Source organism: Nyctibius grandis, chromosome 20 (assembly GCF_013368605.1).
Source record: "Nyctibius grandis isolate bNycGra1 chromosome 20, bNycGra1.pri, whole genome shotgun sequence".
NCBI lineage: Eukaryota > Metazoa > Chordata > Aves > Nyctibiiformes > Nyctibiidae > Nyctibius > Nyctibius grandis.
Genome location: NC_090677.1, coordinates 843,509 through 862,593, shown reverse-complemented (window position 1 = coordinate 862,593; position 19,085 = coordinate 843,509). Strand labels below are relative to the sequence as shown.

The window sequence follows — 19,085 nt, the reverse complement described above, 5'->3', positions numbered from 1 at the left end:
TCCCTTTAAAGGAAGGATCCAGTTGTGGGGACACCCTATCGCCGTTGACTGGGCAGAACCAGAAGTGGAGGTAGACGAAGACACCATGTCATCGGTAAAAATTCTCTATGTAAGGAACCTCATGCTCTCGACCACTGAAGAGACCATAGAAAAGGAGTTCAACAACATCAAACCAGGTAGGGACCCATAGACACACCAGCTCCTAAATCAGTACTGCTACTGCAAATGGAAACATTTCTCCACTCATAAAATGCCAAAGAGATAAAAATAACTGTTTTTTCCGCTGTAAAATGTTCATGTGTAATGCCACAAAAATTGTCATTAGGCTGAAGCCTCCCACCCAACACGCACATCATGTCACCCCATTAAGTGCTGCTAACAACACTACTAACCTTTTTAGGGTGATTGGCAACTGGAAGAGATCCAAAATGCTGCATGGGGATGCCTGTGTCATAAAAACGATTTTGAATCATTTCGGTCTTCCTTAAAAAGAGAGAGTTGGTGAAACAGCTGGGTGATTTCAGCATTCTTCATCTATGGCAAGGGATAATGATAGAAATAGAGTGATTTAATACAAATGCTTTTTATCTGATCTATCTACATTCTGCGTTCTAGCAGTTTCATACAAAAAACCCCCACATTCTTCTGTAAATTTATGAATAGTCAGTGCTTATCATTTAACGCAGAATATGACAGTATTCCTTCATGGCGTAAATTACATGCACTCAGGGCGAGATTTTCCAAAAAGCAAGCAGGTTTTCTGGGAATAAAAATCTTACTGGCTTTCAAAGGAGATTTTACTTCTGAGTTGCTCAAGCTTTAGGAAATTCCACCCAAAAACAACAAAGTAAAAATAACCCATTTCTGCAGCTCTCCAAGCCACACAGTCCATTAGGCATTGCTAGCTTATGCTTGGCTATGTGAAATCGCCTTTCATCTCATTCCTATTAACTTCCATCTATTAATTTTTAAAAACACACTACAGACCTTCATTTTTCCTTCACTAACTTTTCATTTCTGCTCTATACATTTCTTTCTTTGTACTAGGCTCCAAAGTAAAGGTCTTTACGAGGTTTCTTTATGAGACTTTTCTGTCCTTTTAATGTTTCTGGCTAATACTTTTAGCCACCATCAAGCTGTTAGAGATCCCATTTTACCCCTGAGTTAAATATGGATCATCCCACTCTCTTAATTGTTTCCTCCTTTATTTACCCAGGTCTGCTCCTGAATGTTGAACTGCTCACACTCCCCAGAAACATATTTATGCCCATTTAACACTTTGGTAACAGCTTTGCTCCTAGGACAAGTTTTCTAGTACAACAACAGAAGATTTGTATCATCTTTAATTTTCCTTTTATCACTTTAACATTTTACTTCTCATACTGGAAATTCTTTCTATTTTTTCAAATGGACAGCTTTATTTATTGTGGATAAAATAAATCAGGAATGCCTTTTTTAAAGCTGTGCCATGCCTTCAAAAAAAAATGGGCATCAGAGCAGCAAAACCTGAGCTTTGGGGAGAGTAAAAGCAGTTTAAGTTATAGTGAGATTACAATCAAAACAGTCAGGAAGGGTCTGAAATGATCATAGAATCATAGGATAGTTTTGGTCAGAAAGGACCTTTAAGATCATCAATTCCAACCATTAACCCAGCACTGCCAGGTCCACCACTAAACCATGTCCCTAAGCACCACGTCTACACGGCTTTTAAATATTCCTCCCTGTTTTATGTTTTAAATATATTTTTTAATTATATTTTAAATAACCCTCCCTGGTTATCTGCCTTATTCATTGTGCCGCGTTTCAGTACGCCTTGTCTGAAGTGTACATTTGATCCAGGGCGTTAAGAAGTTGTTTTTCCAACAACAAGTCATCCAATAGAAAATGATCCTAACCAAAGCAGTTATGAGCCAGAAGTCCCCATGACAGAGCAATTACTTCATCACTACGGGCTTCATAGACAGTCCTACCACGAATGCTACTTATGCATCTCAAGTTGTAATAAAGCACAAGTATCACCCCTTAAACCTGTGCCAAGTTCAGTGCTGGATGACTTCTATAGAGATCTGCATCACTTGCCCCACTGAAAAGCCCTACCCTTGCTACCTAGAGATTTTGGCCAAAATCCTCATCCCTGGCAAAGTTTTCAGCAGGAACATCGTGCTCTCCAAATGTACTGGGGACAATATTCCCCCTCTAAGGTTACACAGACGATCTGTCTGTGGAGCTGACCCGAGGGCAGGTATCACATTGCTCTGCCCCAGCAGAGGCAGAAGCAGGGAAGAGCACGATTTTTGGCTCGAGTGAGGATCAGTAAGACAGAGCACCCCCAAGGAGGCAGAAGGGGGATTTTCAAAGCACAGAGAGTTCATTAAAGCCTTGACATGTAAGCAAGGCATCAGCATATAACTCCCATAACTTCAGGCTTAGAAAATCGCCCTCAGATCCCAGAAGGACACAAAGTGCTACTTACCGTTCCGGTGTCATTTTGAAGACGTGCAGGCTGCTCAGATTATAGGCTGGGACAGGCTTCATTTAGCTCACTGGAGCTCCTAACGATTCCCCCTGAACTCGAAAGAAATATATTTTTCTTCTGCAGTTATTTAAGTAAGTGCTTTTTGCAGCGCTATGACATTTCCCTGTGCACCTGTTCGGCTTTAAAAGGTAAGAAGCCAACAGAAGAGTTGTACAGCATCCCTTAGCCATATTTCCAAAGGATATCTTTGGGGGTGTTACAGTCTTGGTGGCTGGGCTGGCTGATGATGTGCTTCCCAACCCACAGGAGTGGGGAAGATGAACAATCAGAGGAGAAAAAGTAGACGTCTAAAGCTTGTGACCGTGGGGAATAGGACCAGTGTGGTTATTTTGGAGACAAACAATTTAGTGCTGAGTATCTCAGTGCTGACAAGTTCCCAGCAGCAGAGAAGCTGACAAGGGAAAGCTGTAGAGTACAGACATAGAAGAGAAGTACAAGAAGCCATTTACGTTTGAATTTTTGTGGGTAATCACAGAAGTGCAGAAAGCTTCAGTCTGGAGGCATGAGGGTAGGTGTCTCCAGCCCAACCCCCCTCCCAGCAGGGCCAATGCCACAGCTGCAGCAAGCTGATTGGGACAGTGTCCAGGCAAACTGGGGCGTCCCTGGGGATGGGGATCCCCCATCACCTGGGGCCCCATCCCAGGGATGCCCCACTCACACAGGAAAGGCTGCTTCTTAGGGCCAGACCAGGTGCCCTGTTGGTCCCAGCCCATCTCCATGCTTGGGGCTGCTCTGTCCCATACAGGACCTGGTGTTTGTTCTTGCTGAACATCCTGAGTTGATGGTTAAGAGAAGGGCCTCCTTGTTTTACAGCACAAGCATCAGCTTTCCTGAAGCTGCCTCTAAGTAGCATGTACGATGCACATACGAAACCATGGAGATGGCAACCACGCAGTGATGTTACCTGTAGCTCACCAAATCCTGGGCTGTCGCATGTTCGGCTCAGCCATCCAGATCTCGGTGGTCTGTAACAGAAGGGAGACACAAGACCAAAGGTAGCATCCAACAGAGCATTTAGGACAGGAGAAAACCACTCCAGTGTAATGGGAAACTTATTGGTGTCTGACCTCAAGTATTTCTAGTTTCACTCGAAATACTGCAGTATTTATATTTATTTTCCCGTGTTATATACATCCTAAGAGGTAAGAAGACACTGTCTTCTTGCTCTTTTACCCTTGGCCAGCCTTTGCTCTTTCAGACCTGTATTTTCCAACTAATATTCCAATGTTTTCTGCAGGTGCAGTAGAGAGAGTAAAGAAAATTAGAGACTATGCCTTTGTGCACTTTAATAAAAGAGAAGATGCGGTTGAAGCTATGAAAGCCTTGAACGGGAAGGTAAAGCTGCTGTAAATGCTAATTCGTGGGGCTTATATGCAGTACATGAAACAAAGCTGCCTGGTTTATTAGCTACAAAAACACCCTGAAGGCATTAGCCTTATTGTCTCTTCACAGGCTGCTTTTATACTCCCGAATTCGTTTTTCAGCAACCCTGATGTACACAAACTGTTCATTTTAGCTTCTTGCTCCTTGCATTTGTGCTAAATGTCTGCCCAGCTCAGACTGTAGCTCACCCCTCAAAAAAAAAAAAGCAGAGCAAAGCCAAAACGAGGACTAGCAAACGAGGGGTTATGGTTCCCTTGGCTCACGCTCACATCCTTGTTCCATGTCTGCCAACAAAAACACTCACAAGGCAGCGTGTGAATGGCAAACCGGGACAAACAAGGTCAACCTAAAACATCTGCTCCAAATTCAGATGCAGATTTGCAAGGAGGTCGCTGTACTTAGTACTTCTGGCGCTGCATGTAATTCACGGCGCTGTAATGCAGGAGCTGTTCCCAAAGAGGTGTTAACCCCACTCCTATTTTTAGGGCTACTGCTATTCTCCATAGGAGCACGTATAACCTCACTGATTTACATGCTAGTTTGCAGGGAAGAAAAGCCTTCTGAAGGCTTCACAACTGTGCTAATTCGATTAAGTAGCCTCTCCCAACTGGGCACAGGGCTGGGTGCTCCCAACAGGTTGAACCTTCACCCAGCCAGTGCCTTCTTCTATCCGTCGGAGGGAGATTTTGGCTTTTTTGGGTGGTTTTCTCCATCTTCCTGTCCAATTAGCAAACCGTGTGGAGAAACTGCCTCCCTAGGCAGGATAATCCCCGTGCACTTTGGAGACTTACGCTTGTGCTTCTCCTGTGCTCTCTCCCCACCACACCGGTGTGAAGGTACTGGATGGGTCTCCGATTGAGGTGACGTTAGCCAAACCTGTAGACAAAGACAGCTATGTCAGATACACCCGGGGCACGGGTGGCAGAGGTACCATGCTGCAAGGAGAATACACCTATGCCTTCGGACACGTGTACGACCCCGCCACCGCCTACCTGGGTGCCCCGGTTTTCTACGCACCCCAAGCCTACGCGGCTATCCCCAACCTCCACTTCCCTGCCACCAAGGGGCTCAGCAACAGGAGCATCATCCGGCCCCCATCCATCCGAGGTAATTCCCAAAGCACCAATACTCAGCTTTATCAAAATAACTCCCACAGGGCTGGCGTGGTTGCTCCCTAGACTCGTGTTGAGGGCGTTGGCTTCACCCTGGATGCTGGATCCTTTTCAGAGAGGGACGAAAACCACAGTTTTTAGGCTCTGTCCTTCCCAAAGGCATAGCAATCTTCCAGAATAAGCAGGGCATGAAAAAAATAACCATTTTCCCAGAGCAACCCTGAAACAGCTTCCAAATTGCCCTACATCCAGCGTAAAGAAACCACGAATCCTTCTGGTTTTGCCCCAGCAGGGAAGACCAAATAAAACAATTTTCCTGTCCCCTTTTCAGAGCCAACTCCCTCAACCATCCACCAGCACAGCTCTCCGCTCTGTTTCCTCTTTGCTTTGAAGGTCACGGGGAAAGTTTTACCAGTCTTGGTGTTTTCTGACCCAAAGCCACGGCGTTTCCCAGGGAGGTCACATTGCCCTGATGGAGGGTGGGGAACCAGCACTGAAATCAAGGAAGCCATTAATTGTGTGCTCTGGGAGATGGACTCCTTTTTTGGGGGGGATCATTAACCTAATAATAAACAGTCTATGAAAACAGAGAGTGTTTCTGAAAGCTGCTGAGGGTCTGCCTTTGATCCTGGGTGACCACACCTGGGACCAAACCAAATCCCCAAGCTCAGGTACTGCAGGCATTGTTTGGTAAGTGCAGAAGTAAACTTGGGGGCTAGCAAAAAAATAAATGCATCTGCCCATTTGGTCTTTCTTCCAAAGATGACACCTGTGTACCCTAGCCTGTGGCCAGGTCCCATGGTAGGCTGGGACCCTGTGTGGCACCCCAGTAGGGCTGGCAAGGACCACACCAGACAATTTTCCCCCTTTCCCAAGGAAGGGGAGAGGGGAGCAGGAATTTCCCCTGCTGCCCACCATGTATTTGCACACACAGGTGAGACCAACTTCTATGAATGTTGCACTGGGAGAGGTGCAGGTGCTATAACCCACCAGCCCTCTCTTGCCTTGCAGTCTCCCCAGAGTCTCCCTGAGCAAAAACAGAAGCGTAATGGGGCAGGGAGGGAGGGGGAAGGAATTTGGTTCATATAAGCAAGGGATTGTATAAACTCAGAATTCTCCAAGAAAGCAAAATTACACTGGTGGGTAGCAAATGAAACCAGCTGTCCCCTCTCTACCTTTCAACTACAAATCCGGTCAGAAAGATGTCACAAAGTCAAAACTGACCATAGAAGATGGAAACTGGGTCAGAAAGAAGCAGGGCTCTTTCAAAAAGAAAAAACCTCACCCATCCAAGCATACGAGCCCCAAAAGAAAGGGTGTCAATGCCGAGCCTGGGTTATCCCAACCCAGGCTATGGGGGGCTCCTGCCCATCATCTTCCCAAATTCGGTGAGTGGGGCTAACTTTTCCATTTCAGCGAGAATCAGGGTAATTTTTCCGGTGATTTGATTCAGTTTAATGCCTTCTTACATTCCTAGAAATTTACATGAATGTACCTGTAGGGGCTGCGGGAGTTAGAGGACTGGGAGGTCGCGGCTACCTGGCGTACACGGGCCTGGGGCGCGGATACCAGCTCAAAGGAGAAAAGAGGGGAGAGGATAAACTCTACGACCTCTTGCCAGGAATGGAGCTCACGCCGATGAACCATGTCACGCTAAAGCCCCAAGGGATCAAACTCGCTCCTCAGGTGCGTGTGCGAAAAAGAGAGCCAATATCCCAGCCAGAGGTTGTCTTCACCCAAAATACTTTTGGGAAAACACCCCCCTGCCTGAATTTGTACTGGGGACTGGCAACAAAATCCATTCTTGGATCTCAAAAGACATTAAAAGAAAATAAATACCATTAGCTGTATCTCACAATACCCACCTGCCTTGCTGAAGAACAGCATCTGCTCTCCCTTGGAGGAAAGTTTTCATGAACACCCATGGGAGTAAGACAAAAATCCAGCTACAGCTGTTGCTCCATAAAAGCGACTGTGGGGTATAGAAATTCTCCCCCAAAATGGGTTTGATAAACAGGATGCATCACTTGGGGCTTCACCAAGGAACGAATGTTTGTATCTAGAAAAATAACCTATGTCAGCTGTAATCAGCTATGGGGAAAGAGGTCTTGACTGCCTGCACAACCCAGCCGAACGTAGAAACTCTGGTTGCTCAAGGAGGCTTTTGATGTGGTTGTGCGTGCAGGACTGGGATCCTGATGGATGGATGAGGGCTGAGGAGAACAAACCCAGAACAAATTCCTTGAGCTTCTGAGGGTCTGGCTGTCACAGCAACTCCTTTCCCCTTACGTCATCGAAAGCAATGTAAGAAGTTAACTTCACCGTGAATTTTGAAACACATCTCTATTAACACTTCAATTGCCACAGCATCCAATTTGCCAAAATCTATGAAAACACCCTTTTCTCCCCAGAAAAGTAGAAAGTGGGGGTTTTCCCCTCCCCGCAAAATTTCACAGTCCCCTCACTCTATTTTATCAGCATATAAGAGGGGTGAAATAGTCTGAATGGTGATGCACTGCCTTAGGGCAGGTGAAATTCATTTTTTCCTCTTCCCATCCATGCCAAACCCCCACTGTGTGTATTTCAAACAGTGCAGAACAGCACCAGGCACTTGCAACACTGATTTTTCGGGCACATTTTCCCAGCAGCTGAGCTCCCTAATCCCCCCACTGTTACTATTTCACAACAGCAGGTCTCAAACAGCTACAGCTTGCTTCACGACAGCCTCGTTAATAGAACAGCCTCATTAATACCTGTCAGCTTGGTCAGCCTCTCTCATCCGCCACACTGAGGCCATTTCAACAGCACCTTTGAGTGATGGATTTCATTCCCACTGCCTAGCCAGGTTGCTCGGTGTTAATAAGTAGATCTGCCTTACTGAGGGTTTAAATGTTGATGTAACATTATAAAAGTGGTGTCCATATTAAGGCACTGGGACAGCAGGGAATGAGGTTGCCATAGTGAAGAAAGGTAATGTATTAGTTTATGTACACTACAAAGTGCTAAACTTCAGTTGGAGCTACAATTACAGAATTAAAAGCATCATCAACATCTAAATTTTACATCTTAATTTTAAATAAAATTAGATGTGAATTTTAAATAAGGTGGGCCACAGAAAGACACAGGTTGGAGGCACCCAGGGGGTCTCTGGTCCAACCCAGCTGGCAGCACAGCCAACGTCGCAAAGCCCCAAGACCCAACATCTTCTCAGCTGAGTGGCGGGTCTGATGGAGCTACTAGAAAAAGACAACTGGTCCGAGCATTGCTCACAGGGAGGCACGGGAACTCCACGCTGTGTTCAAACCCGTTTGGGACAGGAGGTACCCAGAGGGTTAAAAAAAAAAGAAACACAAAGCCAAAGCAAGAGGGTTTCCAGACAGCAATTCCCAATTACCATGGAATAAGCTGTGCTGAGGCTGGGGGCAATGCGGTTCAGCATTTCTCTGTCAAACTAGAAGCAGAATCGCCTATTGAAGCCTGTATCATTAATTGGATGGAAAACCAGCCTTTTCTTCTTTTTTTTTTTTAAAAAAAAGGCTGGTTGGACTTTTCATGCACTGTAACCCACTAAGCAAGGGAGGCAACAGAGCAGTGAAGATGAATGCAACTCCAGTGCTTTAGCACTGTTAAAAAGAAGTGCACAGATAGAGTTTCTGGGGAGAAGGCAAAGGAAACCACACTGATAACAGAACAAACCAGCTACTCAGCAAAAGGACAAAGACGTCTGATTTAATGGGGTAATAATTAACTTCAGGAATTAAATGGCTTTTTAAAGTATAAAACATTTAGATGAATCTTATACTTCAAGGTGACTGCAGTATCCTGTCTGCCATTTTATATTTTTTTTTCTAAGCCTTGAGGAAGCTGCCGTGGCACCCCTGAAAACCCTTTGGAGGGAAGGAAGCTCACCAGTGCAGGGGCTGGAGCTGGGCGAGAAGGCAACTGGGCAGCAATTAACCTGAGCAAAAAATCCCTTTTCTCCCTTCTAGATCTTAGAAGAAATCTGCCAGAAAAACAACTGGGGACAGCCTGTTTACCAGCTCCACTCTGCAATCGGCCAAGACCAAAGACAGCTCTTCCTATACAAAATCACCATCCCTGCCCTCGCCAGCCAGAACCCCACCATGTACGTAACCATTTGAGGTTTTCTGGGGTTTAGGATTTGTTTGTTTTTTTTTTTTTACCTGGCATTTTATCTTGCATCTCTCCTCAAAATTGCATTGCACAGAGCTCTATTTCATGTTTTCTTTATATATATTAGGGAGAAAAACATCCACAGACTGATAGTGATGTTTGCCATGCTTGGTGCTCTCTCTGATGGTGCAAAAGTTACAGAAAGCCAGAAAGAATCAGGCAAAAGTGTGCTTTTTAGTACAAAAATAAAAGGTACGATAGCTTTTGTGGGAAAAAGAAAGCAGCTTGAAGGAGCACGCTGATAATTTGTCTCCAAATACGATCCTAAACATTTCTGACCTAAAATATTGTTTGCTGTGTATTTTAAAGAATAATCCAGGCTGCAGCAGGCTTTCTTTTGGACTGAAAATACACAACATGCTCTGAAAGGATGTTGTGTCCAAAATGAGAGCCAGGGCTGATAAACTCAGCAAAGAAACGAGACTCCTACAAGGAGAGTACTTTTGTTAATACATCAGCACAGTAAAATAATGTTTCCATTTGCTATGTGGGATGATACTGTCTATGAGCAGATCAAAACATCTTGCAGCAAAGTCCTAGAGAAAAAAAAATCCAAGCTAACATGTTGCTGTGTTCACAGACATCCCTTCACACCACCCAAGCTCAGTGCCTATATTGATGAAGCCAAAACCTACGCAGCAGAATACACCCTTCAGACCCTGGGGATTCCCACGGAGGGAGCAGAGGTGCCTCCTGCAGCGCCAGCTTTTCCAGGTATGGGAAGGTCTGTACAGCAAAGGTCTTCTGGAATATTATTTTTCCTGCGTGCTTCCTTGTGGATGTCAAGAATGAACCTGGTTTTGGGCACCAAGGACAGACCTGGCTGTGCTCCAGCACATGCCTCTACCTTGGCTCATGTTACTTATGTGTATGACATCTTTATTGCCTGTATAGTAATTTATCTGTACACCAGGATTACCCAAAATATGGTGTATATACCATAGGCAGGCTGGAGGCACTGGGTTGGGGGTCTCCAGTCTGACCCTGTTCCCAGCAGGGTCCGATGCTGCAGATACAGCAGGCTGCTTGGGGCTGTGTCCAGGTGAGTTGGGGCAATCTCTGAGGATGGGGATCCCCCACCACTCGGGGCCCCCTCCCAGGGTTACACCTCCTCTCCACTCCTTCCAGTTTGTGGATGCCTCCCTTCAACTGGGAGCCCCAGATAGGATGCAGGATCCAGATATGGTATTCCCAGGGCCACATCTGTGATGAATCCCCTCCTGGTAGTCAAACCCATCTTGGATCCATCTGGACCTTCCTGAATCTTCTAGACCCATCTGAATCTTCCTCAAAGGTGGACCACAAAGGTCCACAGTTGACTGATTCACGGTCCATCCATCCTCCCAAAGCACACCCCTGAACAAACACATTTGATTTCATCCACCAAAGAAATGATGCAACTGTGAAGGTCAGGATCTGATTCCAGCTCTCCCACCCCCACTGGAAGGTTTTTTTTTTCCCCAGTTTGGGAATTCATACTCAATAGCTCTTGCAACTGCCCCAAACAGCTTGGGAAGTCACGGAAAACACAGGCTGGGAGCAGGAATCCAGCTCGCAGGCATTACATTTACTGTGCTCTCCAGCATGACGGTTAGTCTGATGTAGCAGGAGCAACGCATGCCAAACTGCACATGAGGAATGCATTAGTCAGTACTACTGACTTGTTTGGAGTGTCTCAAGGATGGACTTTTTTTAAAAAATAAAGAAAAAAAGCCTATCCGGCTTCCTGCCACAGGAGTCCGCAAAAGCCACAGAAAAATCAATTTGTCTGGGCTTGTGCAGGCTTCCGCAGAGGGAAACCAAATGGGCTCTTTATTGAATCCAGTCCCCACTTACTGCTTAATTATAATCTCTCCTTTTTCTTTCATCCACCCTTATTTATTTGTCTTGGAAACTCAACAAATTGACGTACATTAAAGTTTCTGCTTGCAACACACACTGGTCCTTGATCAGGGCTCTCTGAAGCCCAGCTCAGGCCATGCCCAGGTAGCAGCCCATTTCTCTTATGATGGTGGCATATATGGTTTAAGTGACAGATTTCTCAATTCTTAGTCAAAACATTGCACCTCACCTTTGCTGATGCAAAGAAGATACTTTGAGCAGCCACAACATTCAAAATACAGCAAATTTCTCATGTTTTCCCCCCAAGGTAACACCTTCAATGAAGGAACACGCTCTCAGTGTTGCCCAATATCTCCATTCCCCACCACCGAGAGGACCTCAGATCTGACTGACCTTGAGTTGATCCCATTGCCCAGTCAGTCAGAGATTTTGGATCCTGGGAGATGTAGTTTGGCAGCAGAGCCTGGTCCAGCAGAGCTTGGTCCAGCGGAGCCGATGGGTACCCCAGCTTCTCTTCCCAAATCTGGGCTTCATCTTAGTTCTTGATTCTTTCACAACAAAATACTGTGGTCTGGTCAACAAGCCTGCTTTCAGACAAACCAGCTCCAAACAATGTTTGTTTTCCGAGTGATTCACTTTAAATCAGCAATGCTAACATTTTCCCATGGAAAATTTTGAAGTGTTGAAACCACATCTTCCATTAGAAACCGATGGGAAAAAAAAAAGCCAGTTTACTGAATATTTTCTCCCTGCTGTTGCATAGAGGGAGTTTCCCTCCTCTCTAACGTGGCTGTCCTGAACTGCACGTATTTTGACTGTGAAGGGTATGAGAGCCTTATTTTCTCTATGAAACCTGCCCAGATTTCCCCTATATTACTTCATTTTCTTGCCCTCCTCATGCCATGTGTGGGAAGCCCTGTGCAGAGCACCATTAACACACTCTTAGCTCGAGGTAATTGAAGCTTAAGGAAAAAATATTCAACAGAGAGAGGCAGTTTTGTTTGACATATAATAGGTGAGAAAATGAATTAATTTTTCCATCTTTTTTCCATTATTTTTCCATTTTCCATTATTTTCCCACCTTTAACACTGAGAAAAAACATGCCAGAAATGACCTATTTAATTTAATTAGATTATTGCCATTAGCAAACTTATTGCTCCCCACGTCATTCCCATGGACAGCAAAGCCTTCCCATCAAAAACTATCAGGCGATGGTGGTTTTTGAACATCTTTTCATTAATCTGCATTTTTTCCTTTCCTTCCTCCTGCAGGATACACCATTGCTAACGCAGCCGCCACCGTCACAGCCACTCAGCTCAAACAAGCCGTGACGATGGGACAAGATTTAGCGACGTACGCAGCGTACGAAGCCTACCCCGCCTTCGCAGTCGCTGCACGCAGCGATGGCTACGGAGCGTTTTAATCTCGTCTTTAATCAAGCACAGGCAGAAAAAAAAAAATCTCAGTCTGGTAATTCTTACACCCTCACGATTTTAATCTGTTGCCTAAAGTTAGATTTTAGTCGGAGTTTCATTCTTGTAGTTCTTTAGTTTCATAATAGGATGTTAGCGGGGGGGAGAAAGTAGAAATGAAAAAAAAAATTGCTCAAAATCATAATTTTCACTCTAGAAAGCAGAATCTCAGCCCAGAAAATGAGTGGTTCTCAGGTGTGTGTGTATATATCCATACATATATATATGTATATGTACATACACACCATTGTGTGAGTGTTTACAAGCAACAACCCGTGCTGAAAACAGTTGGTCCCACGGACGTTGTAACATAGGACTGGGGAAGAATGGGGTGTCTCCAGCAAGCCCCTCCATGCATCAGGAGTTTTCCTCCATTCACCCCAAAATTTCAGCCAGGCAGACCCCAAAATTTCTCAAGCCAGACAGAGCAGTGGGTAAAATGAAAGGCTGCCCTTTGGGTGCATGGAGGTCTCCGCTTTGCCTCTTACTGCCTCGAGCATCCCATGCCACCAGCAATGTGGGGACGCATTCAGGCATCTCAAGCATCCTTTAAATTCATCCTGGTACAGCCAAGGAGAAAAGCCATTTGTCATAAACATATCTGCCCAGCCTAACAGGCTACCTGGCACGCTCTTGAATGCTAATTTGATTTTTAAAGCAAGAGGCAAGCATTCAGCAGAGTTTTCCCTCTTTGCTACTTCCCAGCCATACCTACAAGTCACAAAACAGCAAACAACGGTGTATTTTTTCCAACTCCCATCCAATGGCACATTCAGTGAAAGACAGGAAAACTTTCAGGACTATTCAGGTTGAGGACCAAAAAAGTGCTATTCATTAGGGCCAATTCTCTACTTAATTAGAGCACAAGCCATGGCCCAGTAATAACAGGCACCTTTACAGGAATAAAATTATATACAAGGAACTTTTTCAACAGGGTGGAAAGAGCCCTGCCTGGCCATCAGTGCTGCTTTACACGTTAAAGCAAGGCTGCTGGCTGCTGCAATTCTTGCAAAAATTAATTCAGTGGACGAAGATTCACGTCAACAGTAAAGGTGCCTCTTGTTTTGGAGAGCATCGGTGTTGGTGTCATTTTTGAACGCTTTGGGGATGCTGAGAGCACCCTTTGGTTTACAGCAGGAGGGCATTATCCATTTATTTTTGCCATCGGATTGAGGCAGGAGTAACTATGCTTTAGAGATATAGGAGAGAAACCCAGTGTTAGTTAACTACAGCAGACATATATATCCTACATAGTAATGCACACTGAATCTGCTCAGTCTAGGACCAAAATAAACCCTTTTTGGGAGAGAATTTACAACTGGGTTGGTGATGCCTATTGATTCCAACAGATCTGGTCCCAAATTTTTCGTCTGGTCTAGATGATGTAATGTGGCACCGTACAAGCCGTTTCAAGCAGAGCTTTTTCCGTGTATCCCCAAATCTGTACAAAGCACGAAGGGCTGTGACAAGGTGTTGGCTCGAGGGAGCTGAGTGTTTTCTATCCTCATGCTTCAGCTGGCTCGATTTCGCTAGGAATGGAACAAAACCACATAAGCTGTATAGTTAGCAGTACTATTAGACCCTTTCTATTTATAACGTAGCTCATTAGGGTGATCCAAAAGGTATTACAAGTCCTCTGTGGTTGCTGTTTGGCACACTTGGCTTTGCAGAAAACGACAAACATATTAGCAGAGGGCGAAATAACCTAGAGTGTTATGGGTGTCGTGGCTTTATTTTCTCTTCTGTCTATGTCTTTTAAGTCGTGTTTGACTGCCAACGAGTAATATATCCACACGTCTCTCTCTCTCTAAAAGACTATCGTTGGCAGAAAGTGTTTCTCACTTTCCGTGTTCAGTAACTTTAGTCTGCTTTTTCCGCTATTTATATAAGTTCAGAAAGATGTCAAAGAAAAGGGCAAGCAGCAGTATTAAAAAGTGTGCGTATGAAGCACTTATTTTTGTACGCGTAGTACAATGTTTGTATAGAGTTTTAACACTATGAAGTGTAGCGAAAAAAATCACACCATCCTTTTGCTGGTGGACAATCGTGTATGTTTAAACAGAATGACGTGAAAATGGCATCTCAATCGCTTCTTACAAGGGAATGATAACTGGGATTAAGTTCTGTGAAGCAAGTCTGTAATTCTAGAATAATCCAAGGACGTTTTAACTGGACTTTGAAATATCATTAAAACTTTTTAAACCAACATGAATGCCTCAGTCCTTTTATACCCCAAGTTTCATCTGAAAGGGTCACCCCGTGCATGGTAAATAAGAGCACACTTGGCCCTGTAGGGATCAGTTTGAGGTCAGAAGCTGCTCAGTAATGCCGTGAGTGTTTTCAACATGCGCTTTCGTGACACTTGGCATGCACACGCAGCGGAAAATCAGCAGTCTTATACTTCCTTTTTAAGTAAAAAATCAAGGGTTTAGGGTTTTTCCCCACCACCTCTTTGGCCAATATTTATTTGTCCATAAACGCTGCAGGAATCACTTTTGCTATAAATTTATTACAGTGGTAATACCTTTGTTCCTTACCTGATCCCAATGGAGATGTCTTGGGGGTGATACCGATAGCAAGACAGCAACGTGCAAAAATAAGGGGGTAGGTAGGGTGATACATGATGTAGGGCTGCAAGGGATTGGTCCCACCATGGGAAGACCCTGTTGCCAGGTGGCCGATGGGTAAATCAGCTACAGTCCTGGTCGTTTTAAGAAAATGAGGACCTGCTACTTGGAAGACCATCATAGCTAAATGACTGAGCAATAGCAATTCCTACTTCTGTGCCCGGTACAAGGGGTATTAACCCTCAGTTGTGGTTTTGCACCTTTCCAGAGAGATCCTGAGCCCAATAAATGGGGGGGGATGATCTGGTACCTTGCTACTGATAGCACACAGCACTCATCCAAAGGCCTCCCAAAAGAGATTTCACCAAAATAGCCTGACATTGTTCTTACAGACTTACAAAGGGGTCAGCTGTACCCTGGGCTTTAGCAAGAACAGCAGCTCTGCCAGCTCTATTATTTTCCCTCATTAGCTTTTCCTGATGTCCTGCTTTCGTTTTCTTTGAAATCAGGACAATGGCAGAATTCACTTTTGTGCTTTAACATTTCCCCTCTCAGAGAACTGAGATTCTCTTTTGCTCAGCAGTGGCTGGCCAATCATTTTGGAGAACAAGAACCATTTTTCAAGAAATCTCAAACCCACAACCCAACTTAATAAACATTATTTCCCATTTGTAAAGATGTGGGTTGCCAGTGGGTAGCAAGACAAATCCAAAAACCATATCCCTCCTCCACAAACAAGTCTAAGACATATTTGAGCTGTAAGTGATGAGAAGATCAGTGGCCCAGAAAAAAAAAAAAAAATCAGCAGATGGCCATACGTTTGGCTGCTTGCAGGGCAGGAGGTGCAAAAACTGCATTTTCCTTCTTCCAGCCCACCCCCCACCCTTTCTGAGAAGTCTCTACGGCACAGGGCCTCATATCTGAGAAGCAAAATGAGAATAAAACATGACTGAGGATCACACAACAACTCCACCTCTGGAGCTGGATAGACCCTGAAACATCCCATCCTGAAATATCCTATCCCATGGTCCACTGGCCGCCCTCGCCAGAAGCCTAAGGGACAAGGTCTTCAGTGACTTTCAAGAGGAGTTGCTTTATCTTTGAACTTCCATGGCTCCCTTTTCCCACTAGCCCAGCTAAATCTCCCATAGATGATCCCATCTCCCCATCACATACCTACCTGGATTTCCCTTTTTTGGGGGAAAAAACCCCACAACATTGAAGCATGGTGTTCCAGTCAGGGACCACAAATCACTGCTGTTCACTAGCTGCCTGGGGATCAGCCTGGCCCTGGCCCTGGCCCTGGTGCTGCTCATGATGCAACACAGAGGTACCTCATGGGATGCTCCTTTCTTTCAATGGCTGGAAATTATTGTATCCCCCCAAACCTTGGACTTTCCTAAAGCTGCAATTCTCAGCTGCCCTTTGTTAAGTGCTGAGGGTGGGGCTGAGACAGCCCCCACCCTACCAACCCCTCTCCTTCAAGGGGTGCTTGGGGTGGGCTGCCCTCCCCCTGGAGATGCTCCCTCAAACACCTCTCTGTGCCCAGAGTTTTGCTCTCGCCTGGCTCCAGCTGCCCACAGGAGACAGGGGCTGTGCATGTCGATGATCTTAAAGGTCCTTTCCAGCCAAAACGATTCTATGATCCTATGTCCAGATTTGGGGCTGGTTAAGGGAAACACTGGAAGAGTGATGTTCCTTGGTCCCCAGACCCACCTCACGCGTATGCAGCCCCAGTTGTGAAGATGTTAAAAAGCAGATAGCCGCTGGTGGCCCTGTAGGTAGGTTACACACAAATATCCTCTGTTTTACGCATGCAAACAGCACCAACCAACCACAGGATCAAACAGATCCTAAAAGCCTGCATCAAAGCCCAGAGAGAGCAGAGGGATTCTCCCCTTTCCCCTCAGTGCTTTGGGTCAGATCCTAATTTAGCATCTCTTCTGCAGCACCAAATACTGTCAGTTATTCAGGAGGGAGAAGATGTGCAGGAGGAAAATTGCAGCAAGTTTTGAGAAGGAGCTCTGCCTGCAGACACACGTGCCTCTCAGACAAGTTTCTAAAGTTCATACTTGCTCATGTCCCACGATAAATAAAAAAGGTGGAGCTTTCGCTCACCTCCCGAGCACATACACAAGGCACAAATGGCTATATATTGAAGGAGAGCAGCCCGAGAGAGGGAAGAGCAACTGTGACAAGTAATGCTAAATTTAACAACTGGCAGGTTGCCCAAATTCCTGAAAATTTTTCTAGGCTTTGGCTCTGTTCAGCAGCGAGCTCGTTCTCCTGTAAAACGGCACTGGCACCTAGTGGCTGCTGGATCCAGGCACAGCACCCCGAAACGGCCTGCAGGTAGGAGGGAAGGGCTGTTTGTCACAGGATGCCAACAGTAGATGACAGAAAATAAAACCAAGGACTTCTCTCGACAGCCTTTCTCATGCCACAGTGCTCGGAGCTGCTGAATTTTCTAGACATAAAAAATTACAAAGGGTTCTGAAAAACTCCCCAAAAACTTCAAACAGCCTGTGCCTGCTGGTGACAAATAAATAAATAAGCCTGCTACGAGGTGTTTCACAAGGGGATCTGCTCTGAGGCACAGGTGGGACTCCCCAGATACCCTAATTGGAAGTATTTAATGGACGAGTAGATGTGGTGCTGAGGGACATGGGTTAGTGTTGGGCTTGGCAGTGCTGGGTTAACGCTTGGACTTGATGATCTTAAAGGTCCTTCACAACCAAAACGATTTCTATGATTCTGTGATTCTAATTCTGACTCTCAACACCTCTTCTCCCATGAGAAACACCAGCTCCCTAAAACCTCTCTTGTGGGGTCAGATGCTCACGTTTTAGAGGGTAAATCGGACCCGTGAGCATTTTAACTGTGCAATTTAATTTTGCTTGCATAAATGTGGTCCTGTAGAAGCACTACTAAAAAAAAAAATCCACGGCTAGTGTAATGCAATAATACAAACAAAATTATCTGAAACAATCAAATAAAACATCTCAGTGTTGCCTGAGAAAAAAAACTAGCCACTATTTCCTTTTCCCTAATACATTTCTTTTAGGGAAACAGGAGCACTCCCAGGCCATTTGTTCTAGTTTATACAGAAAACAGGAAATAAGAGAGAGAGAGGGTGATTGCTACACTGGGATTCATCAGGCAGCACCATTTTCAGACCAGAAAGCGTCTCCCACATCTCCTCCAGATGATCCAACCCTCTCTGAAGGGACTGTGATGTGTTTCACCATGCATGGTCCCGCACGAAAACATGAGCAAAGTGGGAAAAAAACTTTGCAAGAAACTTTCTGGATAATTTTGCTACTGGCCCTGACCCAGCCAGTCCCATGGCACAGTGGGACGCTGGAGCAGCATCCTCTGCTGCTGCCTGTACCCCGCAGACACCACCGCTGCCGTCAGAGTGATTTTTGCCAACAAGAGGCCGAAGGACGGGCTGGCTGGGTGAGTTATTAGGAAAGGACATCAAGAGCATCTTCAGGGATTCAATTCTCAGCGTTATTCTTCCAAAGCTCTCTCTCTCCTGACTTAATATTGCGATTGCTTTGAGCTCCTCCAGATGAGGATCTCTGAGACTGATTGCAGTTCATTTAAAATGAATAATTCATTCTCTCCTACTGATTTTAAAGAGAGGCAAAATTATCTGACTGACAATTCTCTGAAGAATTAACGAGATTGCATATCAAATTGGTACACATTGTTGGAGCTTATTAAATATTTACAATCTTTTATCTGTAATACGCTACAAGAATCCTAAATCCAGATCTGAAAGGCATATTTTCTCCTCCCTGTGGCCCCCAGATGTACTACTTACAGAGGCTGAAAGAGACCTGGGGGCTGTGGAGCCATCCCCGCTTATGGCACCTCATGGCAGTGTTGGTGGGAGGCACCTCAGGAGGGACTTGCCACCAGCACTGAGTCAAGGTGGTCATGGCTTTGTCCATCCAGCTCCTGAAACCCCCA

The 19,085-nt window shown here is 45.2% G+C and overlaps 1 protein-coding gene across 1 annotated transcript in view; it reads left to right on the top strand.

Annotated features, from left to right (window-relative positions):
* A1CF (APOBEC1 complementation factor) overlaps positions 1-12,491 on the top strand; it is a 28,083-nt gene extending 15,592 nt beyond the window's left edge. Inside the window, exons 6-12 of the mRNA XM_068416633.1 lie at positions 12-176; positions 3,774-3,871; positions 4,756-5,026; positions 6,509-6,717; positions 9,021-9,157; positions 9,806-9,939; positions 12,340-12,491. Coding sequence (XP_068272734.1) covers positions 12-176; positions 3,774-3,871; positions 4,756-5,026; positions 6,509-6,717; positions 9,021-9,157; positions 9,806-9,939; positions 12,340-12,491 — 1,166 coding nt within the window. The remainder of the gene's footprint in view (positions 1-11; positions 177-3,773; positions 3,872-4,755; positions 5,027-6,508; positions 6,718-9,020; positions 9,158-9,805; positions 9,940-12,339) is intronic.
* Positions 12,492-19,085: the final 6,594 nt, after the last annotated feature.